The sequence below is a fragment of the Bombina bombina genome, chromosome 11 (assembly GCF_027579735.1).
Source record: "Bombina bombina isolate aBomBom1 chromosome 11, aBomBom1.pri, whole genome shotgun sequence".
In the NCBI taxonomy this organism is placed as follows: domain Eukaryota; kingdom Metazoa; phylum Chordata; class Amphibia; order Anura; family Bombinatoridae; genus Bombina; species Bombina bombina.
In genome coordinates, this window is record NC_069509.1 from 50,508,252 (window position 1) to 50,523,220 (window position 14,969).

At 46.2% G+C, this 14,969-nt stretch overlaps 1 protein-coding gene across 1 annotated transcript in view; it reads right to left on the bottom strand.

Annotated features, from left to right (window-relative positions):
- The window catches only part of NME4 (NME/NM23 nucleoside diphosphate kinase 4), a 42,973-nt gene extending 31,736 nt beyond the window's left edge, over nt 1-11,237 (bottom strand). The window contains exon 1 of the mRNA XM_053695296.1: nt 11,101-11,237. Within this exon, the coding sequence (XP_053551271.1) occupies nt 11,101-11,176 (76 nt within the window). The 5' untranslated portion in view covers nt 11,177-11,237. The remainder of the gene's footprint in view (nt 1-11,100) is intronic.
- Between the last annotated feature and the right edge of the window lie 3,732 nt (nt 11,238-14,969).

Sequence of the window (14,969 nt, forward strand, 5' to 3'; positions counted from 1 at the left end):
ATTAAAAAAAAAATGTGCAGTCTTTTATATTTACAATTTTTGAGTCACCAGATCCTACTGAGCATGTGCAAGAATTCACAGACTATACGTATATGCATTTGTGATTGGCTGATTGCTATCACATGGTACAAGGGGAGTGGAAATATACATAACTTTAAAATTGGTTATAAAAAAATCTACTACTCATTTGAAGTTCAGGCTAAGTGCTATTGCATTGTCTTGTTATCTTGCATTTGTTGATTATGCAAATTTAATGTGTTGACTGATCCTTTAAGAATAAAATATATTTTCTAATCCACTGTTGGACTAAAACTACTAGACAATATAACATTGTTAGGCGTTATGTACTCATTTAATAAAAGTTAAGACTTATGTCCATAAGTTATTAGTTCATAATTCCAAAATGTCTCAGAGGCAGGGACTGCTCAACCATGGGACCAAGTGGGTTCAATGGCCCCAGGCAGCACTGATAAGGTTGGCTGTCAGACCCAGTTTACTTCTGTCCCTGTGGGGGGAGTCACAGGCTCCCAGCAGCATAACCTCATCACGCACAAAGACACAGAACTGGTCACGGGTGACAGTTAAGGTGGGACAAGAGCATCTCTTCCCAACTTACTTCCCACTGTGGTCATTCTTGTACCCAGGAAGCACAATATCTTGAGCCAGCCCAGCTCAGATAAATATAAATACATTTGTCAATGGCATATAGATATTAAACGGATAGGAAAGTCAAAATTAGACTTGCATGATTCAGATGCATGTAATTTTAAGACACTTTTAAATTTACTTCTATTTTAATGTACTTTGTTCTCTTGGTATCCATTGTTGAAAAATAATACACACATATCCTACACTAGTGGGAGCTAACTGCCGATTGGTGCATGCACACATTTGTCTCTTGTGATTGGCTAACTAGATGTGTTCAGCTAGCTGCCATTAGCGCAATGCTGCTCCTTCAGCAAAGGATAACAAGAGAATGAAGCAAATTTGGTAATAGAAGTCAATTGGAAAGTTGTTTAAAATTGTATGTTCTATCCCATTCATGAAAAACAACAAAATGGGTTTCCATGTTCATTTAACTATTAATTCAGATGATATATCACGTTGCAAACTGTTCCTGTGGATTAAATCTGAATGTAATCACTACCGGTCTCCTCTCTGACAGTGCTCATCAATTACATGATCAGGTTGTCACCCTATCCGGAGTGAGATAAATACATAGATGGCAACACGTATCTCCATCTATGGAGTTAAACAGTTGTTATTATCATAGACTTATAATTGCAGGAGTAAATACGAGCGCTTGTACAAACAAGAACTTTTAATGTGGAGGAAAACTTCACTTGAAACCACTATTCAAGTTACGGCGCAACCCTGGTTCTTGTATCCGGATTGGGCGATAACCAGATGATGTGACTGATTAATGATGAGAGCCATCACAGAGGAGATCGGCATAGAACGCTAAATTGGAGTAGACATGGGCGGACAGGCTGTAAGATTAGCTGATGTCTAGAAGGTGATTGCTGGTGAGTAACGAGATAGTGTGCAAGTTAAAGTGAAGGTCCATTTTGATCAATTAGTGCCCGGTTTTTAATAAACCTATTAAAAACAAGGGCACTTTTTCATCAAAATTGACATTTCACTGTTTTCTTCAAAAACTTACCTTTTTAATCCTGAATGCCACTCCAGTGATCCCCCGGCCGTCGGAAGCCTCTGCAGACGTCAGAAATGACGAATCAGGCTTCCTCCAATCACAGCTTCCCCCAGGGGGAATCTTGCCCTGATGCAACGCTGTGATTGGAGGAAGCCGGAATCGTCATTTTGGACCCACAAAGGCGGCTTGCGACAGGCAGAGGAAATGCTGGAGCGCCTGCCAGGATTAAAAGGTAAGTCTTTAAAGAAAACAGTGAAATGTCAATTTTGATGAATTTAAGTGCCCTTATTTTTAATAGGTTTATTAAAAACCGGGCACTAATTCATCAAAATGGACCTTCACTTTAATCTGGTGTCCAGCACGCAACAAGTGGAGGAAGCTGGATTTGTCATCGATCTGATAAATACAGTATGGGATGCGGGTGGAGAAACAGCGGTATGTTTACCATAACTCTGTGGTAAAAAATTTAAAAACAAAGTGTCTTTCAAAATGTTTATGAATTAAAGTGCACCTGTTTTAAAAATTACTTTTATATATTGGCCAGTAATTTGTTCAAGTTTACAATCACTTTAACGCACTCAAGACTTGAGCAATAAAACATTAATAGCGCTGAATAAAAGAGTTATTAATGTAACTCGAGTAATATTAGCGCACAATAGTGCTAATATGTTTACACTCTGCTTGTAATTTAGCCCCAAATGTTTAGTTATGCCTAGTAAAGCAATATTGCAATATAATTTTTTATCTAATTTAGCTCTGAAATTGTAGATTTTCTAATTCTGTGAGCTGAAAACGCACACTGCTGACTTATCAAGGGCAACACTGCTACATATATTTCCCTAATTGTCTTTAGCTGCAAAACAATTCACTTTATACCAACATAATGACTATGGCTAACCTTGTTGCCTGCAGATTTAAGCCCATATTGACTTCACCAAAGAAAACAATGGTGGGTGCAGTTTGGCTATTGAAAAACTATTGCAGCAAACAAGTCAATTTGTTTTAAAAATGTTTAGACTTTGCTAATGTTATTTCTTTAGCAAGACAACAAATATATTTTAATTGCAAGGTGCTTACTGTATTTTTAAAACAGTAACATTGTTAGCAAAATCTGCATCATTTTGCAGTCCAAGGACAAACGCCTTGTCAAGCCTTGATATATTTATCTTATCTACTTTGCTGCCTCCAATAAAGGACAGATACATGAACTCCTGCACTGATCGCCCAATCACTGTTGTATTTTGTTACAATTCTTTATGCTACAAGATGCACTCCAGCATGTCCGAGGGGAGTGAAAAAACTATTCCCCCCAACTATGCATGGTTTTGAGCGTAAACTGACGCTGATCCATTCAGCAGCGCTAGTTGAATAGCTGGGTCATGTGACTAGCATTGCTGACTGAATCAGCTGCTCAGAACCCGCAATTTACTGTAACTGTGCTTAACCCCTTTGTGAGGGTTAAACGCATAGCTTTGGTGCGTCAACAGTAATAAAATGACATGCTGTTAGAAAATAGAGCATTCCATTTTATCACTATAATGGCTGTTTAATGATTCTTTAAATTCATGTGTACAGCACTGCATACACTGCCTGCTCTATACACAAAGCACCATAAATTTCCAAGATATCCCTCCAATTGTTAACTTCATTCATAATTAGATTAAGCAGCTCTGCTCAGTCAGATGCTGCTAATTAATAGTAATGAACAAGAGACTTCCTTAATGAATGACTTGTTGTACACCGTGTGTATCCTATTATAAAGCCAACCGAGCAGCGAGCTACTTGTGGTTTCACAAGCCAGGAGTCTATTGCAAGGGGTGTGCCCCCTCCTATCCTCAGTGACACTGCACTGGGTGGGGGTCCTTTAGATAAAGCCTCTTGCGACCTGCTAACTGCTCAGCACACTGATACTCTGCGAAATGCTGCTGCTGTAGGTGGCTGACCAAGATGCGCCAGAAATGGGAACAGACTGAGGCAGGAGTTCTCAGAAATTAGTGTGTGTGCCCCTCTGTATCACAGTTTACAGATTGTAACAGCGCTCTGCAAGGGGAGAGAGTGAGACCACCCCAGAGAGTAAGTTTGCTCTGCAAGGGGAAACGGTATGTGCACCCCCCACCCCAAAGAGTAAGAGTGCTCTGCAAGGGGAAACAGTATGTGCACCCCCCACCCCAAAGAGTGCTCTGCAAGGGGAAACAATATGTGCACCCCCCACCCCAAAGAGTGCTCTGCAAGGGGAAACAGTATGTGCACCCCCCACCCCAAAGAGTGCTCTGCAAGGGGAAACAGTATGTGCACCCCCCACCCCAAAGAGTGCTCTGCAAGGGGAAACAGTATGTGCACCCCCCACCCCAAAGAGTGCTCTGCAAGGGGAAACAGTATGTGCACCCCCCACCCCAAAGAGTGCTCTGCAAGGGGAAACAGTATGTGCACCCCCCACCCCAAAGAGTGCTCTGCAAGGGGAAACAGTATGTGCACCCCCCACCCCAAAGAGTGCTCTGCAAGGGGAAACAGTATGTGCACCCCCCCACCCCAAAGAGTGCTCTGCAAGGGGAAACAGTATGTGCACCCCCCACCCCAAAGAGTGCTCTGCAAGGGGAAACAGTATGTGCACCCCCCACCCCAAAGAGTAAGAGTGCTCTCCAAGGGGAAACGGTATGTGCACCCCCCACCCCAAAGAGTGCTCTGCAAGGGGAAACAGTATTTGCACCCCCCACCCCAAAGAGTAAGAGTGCTCTGCAAGGGGAAACGGTATGTGCACCCCCCACCCCAAAGAGTGCTCTGCAAGGGGAAACAGTATGTGCACCCCCCACCCCAAAGAGTAAGAGTGCTCTGCAAGGGGAAACAATATGTGCACCCCCCACCCCAAAGAGTAAGAGTGCTCTGCAAGGGGAAACAGTATGTGCACCCCCCACCCCAAAGAGTAAGAGTGCTCTGCAAGGGGAAACAGTATGTGCACCCCCACCCCAAAGAGTAAGAGTGCTCTGCAAGGGGAAACAGTATGTGCACCCCCCACCCCAAAGAGTAAGAGTGCTCTGCAAGGGGAAACGGTATGTGCACCCCCCACCCCAAAGAGTAAGAGTGCTCTGCAAGGGGAAACAGTATGTGCACCCCCCACCCCAAAGAGTAAGAGTGCTCTGCAAGGGGAAACAGTATGTGCACCCCCCACCCACAGAGAGTAAGAGTGCTCTGCAAGGGGAAACAGTATGTGCACCCCCCACCCACAGAGAGTAAGAGTGCAATGCAAGGGGAAACGGTATGTGCACCCCCCACCCCAGAGAGTAAGAGTGCAATGCAAGGGGAAACGGTATGTGCACCCCCCACCCCAAAGAGTAAGAGTGCTCTGCAAGGGGAAACAGTATGTGCACCCCCCACCCACAGAGAGTAAGAGTGCAATGCAAGGGGAAACGGTATGTGCACCCCCCACCTCAAAGAGTAAGAGTGCTCTGCAAGGTGAAACAGTATGTGCACCCCCCACCCCAAAGAGTAAGAGTGCTCTGCAAGGGGAAACAGTATGTGCACCCCCCACCCACAGAGAGTAAGAGTGCTCTGCAAGGGGAAACGGTATGTGCACCCCCCACCCCAAAGAGTAAGTGTGCTCTGCAAGGGGAAACAGTATGTGCACCCCCCACACAGAGAGAGAGTAAGTGTGCTCTGCAAGGGGAAACAGTATGTGCACCCCCCACACAGAGAGAGAGTAAGAATGCTCTGCAAGGGGAAACAGTATGTACACCCCCCACACACAGAGAGAGAGTAAGTGTGCTCTGCAAGGGGAAACAGTATGTGCACCCCCCCCCCACCCACAGAGAGTAAGAGTGCAATGCAAGGGGAAACGGTATGTGCACCCCCCACCCCAAAGAGTAAGAGTGCTCTGCAAGGTGAAACAGTATGTGCACCCCCCACCCCAAAGAGTAAGAGTGCTCTGCAAGGGGAAACAGTATGTGCACCCCCCATCCACAGAGAGTAAGAGTGCTCTGCAAGGGGAAACAGTATGTGCACCCCCCACACAGAGAGAGAGTAAGTGTGCTCTGCAAGGGGAAACAGTATGTGCACCCCCCACCCCAAAGAGTAAGAGTGTTCTGCAAGGGGAAACAGTATGTGCACCCCTCACACAGAGAGAGAGTAAGAGTGCTCTGCAAGGGGAAACAGTATGTGCACCCCTCACCCCAAAGAGTAAGAGTGCTCTGCAAGGGGAAACAGTATGTGCACCCCCCACACAGAGAGAGAGTAAGTGTGCTCTGCAAGGGGAAACAGTATGTGCACCCCCCACCCCAAAGAGTAAGAGTGCTCTGCAAGGGGAAACAGTATGTGCACCCCCCACCCCAAAGAGTAAGAGTGCTCTGCAAGGGGAAACAGTATGTGCACCCCTCACACAGAGAGAGAGTAAGAGTGCTCTGCAAGGGGAAACAGTATGTGCACCCCTCACCCCAAAGAGTAAGAGTGCTCTGCAAGGGGAAACAGTATGTGCACCCCCCATCCACAGAGAGTAAGTGTGCTCTGCAAGGGGAAACAGTATGTGCACCCCCCACCCCAAAGAGTAAGAGTGCTCTGCAAGGGGAAACAGTATGTGCACCCCCCACACAGAGAGAGAGTAAGTGTGCTCTGCAAGGGGAAACAGTATGTGCACCCCCCACCCACAGAGAGTAAGAGTGCAATGCAAGGGGAAACGGTATGTGCACCCCCCACCTCAAAGAGTAAGAGTGCTCTGCAAGGTGAAACAGTATGTGCACCCCCCACCCCAAAGAGTAAGAGTGCTCTGCAAGGGGAAACAGTATGTGCACCCCCCACCCACAGAGAGTAAGAGTGCTCTGCAAGGGGAAACGGTATGTGCACCCCCCACCCCAAAGAGTAAGTGTGCTCTGCAAGGGGAAACAGTATGTGCACCCCCCACACAGAGAGAGAGTAAGTGTGCTCTGCAAGGGGAAACAGTATGTGCACCCCCCACACAGAGAGAGAGTAAGAATGCTCTGCAAGGGGAAACAGTATGTACACCCCCCACACACAGAGAGAGAGTAAGTGTGCTCTGCAAGGGGAAACAGTATGTGCACCCCCCCCCACCCACAGAGAGTAAGAGTGCAATGCAAGGGGAAACGGTATGTGCACCCCCCACCTCAAAGAGTAAGAGTGCTCTGCAAGGTGAAACAGTATGTGCACCCCCCACCCCAAAGAGTAAGAGTGCTCTGCAAGGGGAAACAGTATGTGCACCCCCCATCCACAGAGAGTAAGTGTGCTCTGCAAGGGGAAACAGTATGTGCACCCCCCACCCCAAAGAGTAAGAGTGCTCTGCAAGGGGAAACAGTATGTGCACCCCCCACACAGAGAGAGAGTAAGTGTGCTCTGCAAGGGGAAACAGTATGTGCACCCCCCACCCCAAAGAGTAAGAGTGCTCTGCAAGGGGAAACAGTATGTGCACCCCTCACACAGAGAGAGAGTAAGAGTGCTCTGCAAGGGGAAACAGTATGTGCACCCCTCACCCCAAAGAGTAAGAGTGCTCTGCAAGGGGAAACAGTATGTGCACCCCCCACACAGAGAGGGAGTAAGTGTGCTCTGCAAGGGGAAACAGTATGTGCACCCCCCACCCCAAAGAGTAAGAGTGCTCTGCAAGGGGAAACAGTATGTGCACCCCCCACCCCAAAGAGTAAGAGTGCTCTGCAAGGGGAAACAGTATGTGCACCCCTCACACAGAGAGAGAGTAAGAGTGCTCTGCAAGGGGAAACAGTATGTGCACCCCTCACCCCAAAGAGTAAGAGTGCTCTGCAAGGGGAAACAGTATGTGCACCCCCCATCCACAGAGAGTAAGTGTGCTCTGCAAGGGGAAACAGTATGTGCACCCCCCACCCCAAAGAGTAAGAGTGCTCTGCAAGGGGAAACAGTATGTGCACCCCCCACACAGAGAGAGAGTAAGTGTGCTCTGCAAGGGGAAACAGTATGTGCACCCCCCCCCCACCCACAGAGAGTAAGAGTGCAATGCAAGGGGAAACGGTATGTGCACCCCCCACCTCAAAGAGTAAGAGTGCTCTGCAAGGTGAAACAGTATGTGCACCCCCCACCCCAAAGAGTAAGAGTGCTCTGCAAGGGGAAACAGTATGTGCACCCCCCATCCACAGAGAGTAAGTGTGCTCTGCAAGGGGAAACAGTATGTGCACCCCCCCACCCCAAAGAGTAAGAGTGCTCTGCAAGGGGAAACAGTATGTGCACCCCCCACACAGAGAGAGAGTAAGTGTGCTCTGCAAGGGGAAACAGTATGTGCACCCCCCACCCCAAAGAGTAAGAGTGCTCTGCAAGGGGAAACAGTATGTGCACCCCTCACACAGAGAGAGAGTAAGAGTGCTCTGCAAGGGGAAACAGTATGTGCACCCCTCACCCCAAAGAGTAAGAGTGCTCTGCAAGGGGAAACAGTATGTGCACCCCCCACACAGAGAGAGAGTAAGTGTGCTCTGCAAGGGGAAACAGTATGTGCACCCCCCACCCCAAAGAGTAAGAGTGCTCTGCAAGGGGAAACAGTATGTGCACCCCCCACCCCAAAGAGTAAGAGTGCTCTGCAAGGGGAAACAGTATGTGCACCCCTCACACAGAGAGAGAGTAAGAGTGCTCTGCAAGGGGAAACAGTATGTGCACCCCTCACCCCAAAGAGTAAGAGTGCTCTGCAAGGGGAAACAGTATGTGCACCCCCCATCCACAGAGAGTAAGAGTGCTCTGCAAGGGGAAACAGTATGTGCACCCCCCACACAGAGAGAGAGTAAGTGTGCTCTGCAAGGGGAAACAGTATGTGCACCCCCCACCCCAAAGAGTAAGAGTGCTCTGCAAGGGGAAACAGTATGTGCACCCCTCACACAGAGAGAGAGTAAGAGTGCTCTGCAAGGGGAAACAGTATGTGCACCCCCCACACACAGAGAGAGAGAGTAAGAGTGCTCTGCAAGGGGAAACAGTATGTGCACCCCCCACACACAGAGAGAGAGAGTAAGAGTGCTCTGCAAGGGGAAACAGTATGTGCACCCCCCACACACAGAGAGAGAGAGTAAGAGTGCTCTGCAAGGGGAAACAATGTGCACCCCCCACACACAGAGAGAGAGTAAGAGTGCTCTGCAAGGGGAAACAATATGTGCACCCCCCACACACAGAGAGAGAGTAAGAGTGCTCTGCAAGGGGAAACAGTATGTGCACCCCCCACCCCAAAGAGTAAGAGTGCTCTGCAAGGGGAAACAGTATGTGCACCCCTCACACACAGAGAGAGAGTAAGAGTGCTCTGCAAGGGGAAACAGTATGTGCACCCCCCACCCCAAAGAGTAAGAGTGCTCTGCAAGGGGAAACAGTATGTGCACCCCTCACACAGAGAGAGAGAGAGTAAGTGTGCTCTGCAAGGGGAAACAGTATGTGCACCCCCCACCCACAGAGAGTAAGTGTGCTCTGCAAGGGGAAACTGTATGTGCACCCCCCACACAGAGAGAGAGAGTAAGAGTGCTCTGCAAGGGGAAACAGTATGTGCACCCCCCACCCACAGAGAGTAAGTGTGCTCTGCAAGGGGAAACAGTATGTGCACCCCCCACCCACAGAGAGTAAGTGTGCTCTGCAAGGGGAAACTGTATGTGCACCCCCCACCCACAGAGAGTAAGTGTGCTCTGCAAGGGGAAACTGTATGTGCACCCCCCACCCACAGAGAGTAAGTGTGCTCTGCAAGGGGAAACAGTATGTGCACCCCCCACCCACAGAGAGTAAGTGTGCTCTGCAAGGGGAAACAGTATGTGCACCCCCCACCCCAAAGAGTGCTCTGCAAGGGGAAACAGTATGTGCACCCCCCACCCCAAAGAGTGCTCTGCAAGGGGAAACAGTATGTGCACCCCCCACCCCAAAGAGTGCTCTGCAAGGGGAAACAGTATGTGCACCCCCCACCCCAAAGAGTGCTCTGCAAGGGGAAACAGTATGTGCACCCCCCACCCCAAAGAGTGCTCTGCAAGGGGAAACAGTATGTGCACCCCCCACCCCAAAGAGTGCTCTGCAAGGGGAAACAGTATGTGCACCCCCCACACACAGAGAGAGAGTAAGAGTGCTCTGCAAGGGGAAACAGTATGTGCACCCCCCACACACAGAGAGAGAGTAAGTGTGCTCTGCAAGGGGAAACAGTATGTGCACCCCCCACCCCAAAGAGTAAGAGTGCTCTGCAAGGGGAAACAGTATGTGCACCCCTCACACAGAGAGAGAGTAAGAGTGCTCTGCAAGGGGAAACAGTATGTGCACCCCCCACACACAGAGAGAGAGAGTAAGAGTGCTCTGCAAGGGGAAACAGTATGTGCACCCCCCACACACAGAGAGAGAGAGTAAGAGTGCTCTGCAAGGGGAAACAGTATGTGCACCCCCCACACACAGAGAGAGAGAGTAAGAGTGCTCTGCAAGGGGAAACAGTATGTGCACCCCCCACACACAGAGAGAGAGTAAGAGTGCTCTGCAAGGGGAAACAGTATGTGCACCCCCCACCCCAAAGAGTAAGAGTGCTCTGCAAGGGGAAACAGTATGTGCACCCCTCACACACAGAGAGAGAGTAAGAGTGCTCTGCAAGGGGAAACAGTATGTGCACCCCCCACCCCAAAGAGTAAGAGTGCTCTGCAAGGGGAAACAGTATGTGCACCCCTCACACAGAGAGAGAGAGTAAGTGTGCTCTGCAAGGGGAAACAGTATGTGCACCCCCCACCCACAGAGAGTAAGTGTGCTCTGCAAGGGGAAACTGTATGTGCACCCCCCACACAGAGAGAGAGAGAGTAAGAGTGCTCTGCAAGGGGAAACTGTATGTGCACCCCCCACCCACAGAGAGTAAGTGTGCTCTGCAAGGGGAAACTGTATGTGCACCCCCCACCCACAGAGAGTAAGTGTGCTCTGCAAGGGGAAACAGTATGTGCACCCCCCACCCCAAAGAGTGCTCTGCAAGGGGAAACAGTATGTGCACCCCCCACCCACAGAGAGTAAGTGTGCTCTGCAAGGGGAAACAGTATGTGCACCCCCCACCCCAAAGAGTGCTCTGCAAGGGGAAACAGTATGTGCACCCCCCACCCCAAAGAGTGCTCTGCAAGGGGAAACAGTATGTGCACCCCCCACACACAGAGAGAGTAAGTGTGCTCTGCAAGGGGAAACAGTATGTGAGTACCCCTCCCACAGAGAGTTCTATACAGGGAGAGACCTATCAGACTGTAACTACTGTGCTCTATAAAAGAGCAGTGAGTGAGACCACCCAATACTATGTAACAGTACTTTGAACAGTAGGAGTGGGGTCTCCGAAAATGTAACCAGTTAAACTTTTTCCTCCATATTATACACAAACTCCGAGCTTTAGAGAGGGAGGAAACTAACACTCAGCAAAACGATGCTACACTCGCGCAGCCTAAAGTTTAACTAGAACTAATGAGGCACCGTATGGGAGAGGTGACGCCATGTGACTCCTTAGGTTCTTCCTCACTTACCGGCACTGTACGAGCGGCAGAGGGTCTTGGTCAGAGACCCCGCTGGAATCAGGATACCCCGCCGCAGGAAGTTCATTGTCCCCGGTACAGAGCTGTCTAATCCCTGCGGTTCAGCTCATCCGAGCCGGTGGGCGGAGTTTTGAAAAAAGTGGGCGTGGACGAAAACCCCGCCTACAAAGCAACCTGGCACTGAAGTCTCAATTTACAAGGCAATAACCACGCCCCTTATTAAAATTATTATCGTTGAGACACGCCTACTACGTGATGCATTGCTTGTTTACCAGCAACAACTGTTTGCGCCCATTATTTAAATTAAATTAATTAAACACACCTTCTTTTTAAATGTAACACATTTGACCACGCCCACAGGTACTGTGAGCCTAAGCAAACAGAGGAAAGTGCATGAAGCTTTGTTATCCAGAAACCATTATGATAGATCGTACAGTTTTAAAGGGACATGAAACACAAAAAGTTTTCTTTTGCAATTTGTAGAGAGCATACACATTTAAAATGTTTCCCAGTTTACTTCTATTATCGAATTTGCTTTGTGCACATGCTATTCTTTGTTGAAGAGATAACTAGATAGGTAGTGTGCATGTCTGGAGCACTATGGCACTAGCAGGAAAAAGTGCTGCCATATATAACATTCTTGCAATACTGCTGCCAAATAGTGCTGAAGACACATGCGGGCACTTTAGCTTATTTACATACTTTTTAACACACACTCTCCTATAGGTTATAACACACAGAGACTCATACAACACTCACACACTCTCCTATATAAGTTATAACACACACACACTCCTATAAGTTATAAAACACAGAGACTCATACAACACTCACACACTCTCCTATAAGTTATAACACACACACACTCCTATAAGTTATAACACACACACACTCCTATAAGTTATAACACACAGAGACTCATACAACACTCACACACTCTCCGTATAAGTTATAACACACACACTCTCCTATAAGTTATAACACACACACACTCCTATAAGTTATAACACACAGAGACTCATACAACACTCACACACACTCCTATAAGTTATAACACACAGAGACTCATACAACACTCACACACACTCCTATAAGTTATAACACACAGAGACTCATACAACACTCACACACTCTCCTTAGTTATAACACACAGAGACTCATACAACACTCACACACTCTCCTTAGTTATAACACACAGAGACTCATACAACACTCACACACTCTCCTTAGTTATAACACACAGAGACTCATACAACACTCACACACTCTCCTTAGTTATAACACACAGAGACTCATACAACACTCACACACTCTCCTTAGTTATAACACACAGAGACTCGTACAACACTCACACACTCACACACTCTCCTTAGTTATAACACACAGAGACTCATACAACACTCACACACTCTCCTTAGTTATAACACACAGAGACTCATACAACACTCACACACTCTCCTTAGTTATAACACACATAGACTCATACAGCACACACTCTCCTATAAGTTATAACACACAGAGACTCATACAGCACTCACACACACTCTCCTATAAGTTATAACACACAGAGACTCATACAGCACTCACACACACTCTCCTATAAGTTATAACACACACAGGCCTAGATTTAGAGTTCGGCGGTAGCCGTCAAAACCAGCGTTAGAGGCTCCTAACGCGGGTTTTTTACGCACTCCGGTATTTAGAGTTTATTTACCGCGACTCAAAATACACCTAACGCTCAACTTTCTACCGCCACCTCAGACCCAGTAGTAAACATATACCGCACAAAAAAACATCCACGAATCACAAAACAAATATTACACAAAGTACACTTACACTCATACAAACACAACACTATCTTTATTTTTCGGAATTTTTATTTTTTCTTAAAAATACAAAGGATTAAAGTTGCGAGATCTCGGGTGTTTGAAAAAAATCCACACAAATCCATTTTCCCATTGACTTACATGGACATACGGGAAAAGACCCTCATATACCTACATCTAACGAATAACATTATCACAAACATACACTCATCGATGCATACAAACAATATACACCACATTACATACACAAAATATTTATTTATTACAAAAAGAACACGATTTAGTTACTTTTTCACACAAGCTCATGACGTCACTCACTTTACGAGGAAAACCAGTCTTAGAAAAAAAAATATAGAAATCTTTGGAGCCTCCATTGACTTCTATTGGGAAGACGTGCTCGTGCACGCGAAACCCTCATTTCCCTAACGCACGCAAATAGCGTAGACTGAAAAACTCCAAATACCAGCGCTAGAAAATACATGCTTTTATGCGTTAGACACAGCTATGATAAATAGATCAAGAAATGACTATTTCCCTATGGTGGATTTATGTTTTTTAATATTAAATATTCACCACACCATAAATATTTTTAACACTTTTAGATTACATCAACTACAAATCCCCATCACTAGTAACACATTATTATTTCAATAAAATTACATTTACAATTAAAATAAAATTCAATACACATTTCTGGATTCACAAACACTACACAATGGGAAACATCTCTCATTTACCTTTATTATTGCATTTCTGTTATTCAACTCATATGCTTGCAGCAACTGCATATCTACATAGGCTTAACACATGATCACTCATGGATGCACATACATTACTTTTAACATTCAATCATACATGTGCATTCAAATGATGGGGGAAAAACACATTACATTCTCTCGAGGAATCACAAAACACAACATATGGATTTTACTGTACTTTTAACATCATGATTCCATCACCAGAAACCATTAGGAATTACGTACAACAAGAACATCATTACACCAGATTACAGATGTCACTTTATGGGAAGGAACAACAATGCCAGACCGCTATATAGAAGTCAGCATATGTGGGACACAATCACAATATATACGTACATGTACATAACACGCATCACCCATCACGCAACCACAAAGCACACATTTAGATTTTATTCAGCACACAATAACAATGTAGCACAATACAACAACACAATGAGGATTTCACAACTACATAGGCAGGTTAATAATATCATGACGTCATTAGAAGATTCAACCATACACATCACAGATTCACCACTGTACCGCCCCTTTAGGAACTTTAACACTCAATACTACAATACAACATATACGTAAAACACACTTTTGAACAGCATTATTATGGAGATTTCAATGGGACAATTCAGAAATATTGTCAGATCGCACATCAATTATATATATAATACTACAGATGACAGCCGGAAGTTATTCAGTATTCGTGCAATTTTTATGGGACGCATACAATATCGTCAGATCGAAAATCACTTATATATACAATACTACAGATGACAGCCGGAAGTTATTCAGTATTAGTGCGATTTGAAAGGGACGCATACAATATTGACAGCTCGGCAATCACTTATATATACAATACTACAGATGGCAGACGGGAAGTTCGGAATTATTATTGCGATTTTAAAGGGACGCGTACAATATTCACATCTCGGCAATCACTTATATATACAATACTACAGATGACAGCCGGAAGTTATTCAGTATTAGTGCGATTTGAAAGGGACGCATACAATATTGACAGCTCGGCAATCACTTATATATATAATACTACAGATGACAGACGGGAAGTTCGGAATTATTATTGCGATTTTAAAGGGACGCGTACAATATTCACATCTCGGCAATCACTTATATATACAATACTACAGATGGCAGACGGGAAGTTCGGAATTATTATTGCGATTTGAAAGGGACGCGTACAATATTTTACAGCTCGGCAATCACTTATATATACAATACTACAGATGGCAGACGGGAAGTTCGGAATTATTATTGCGATTTT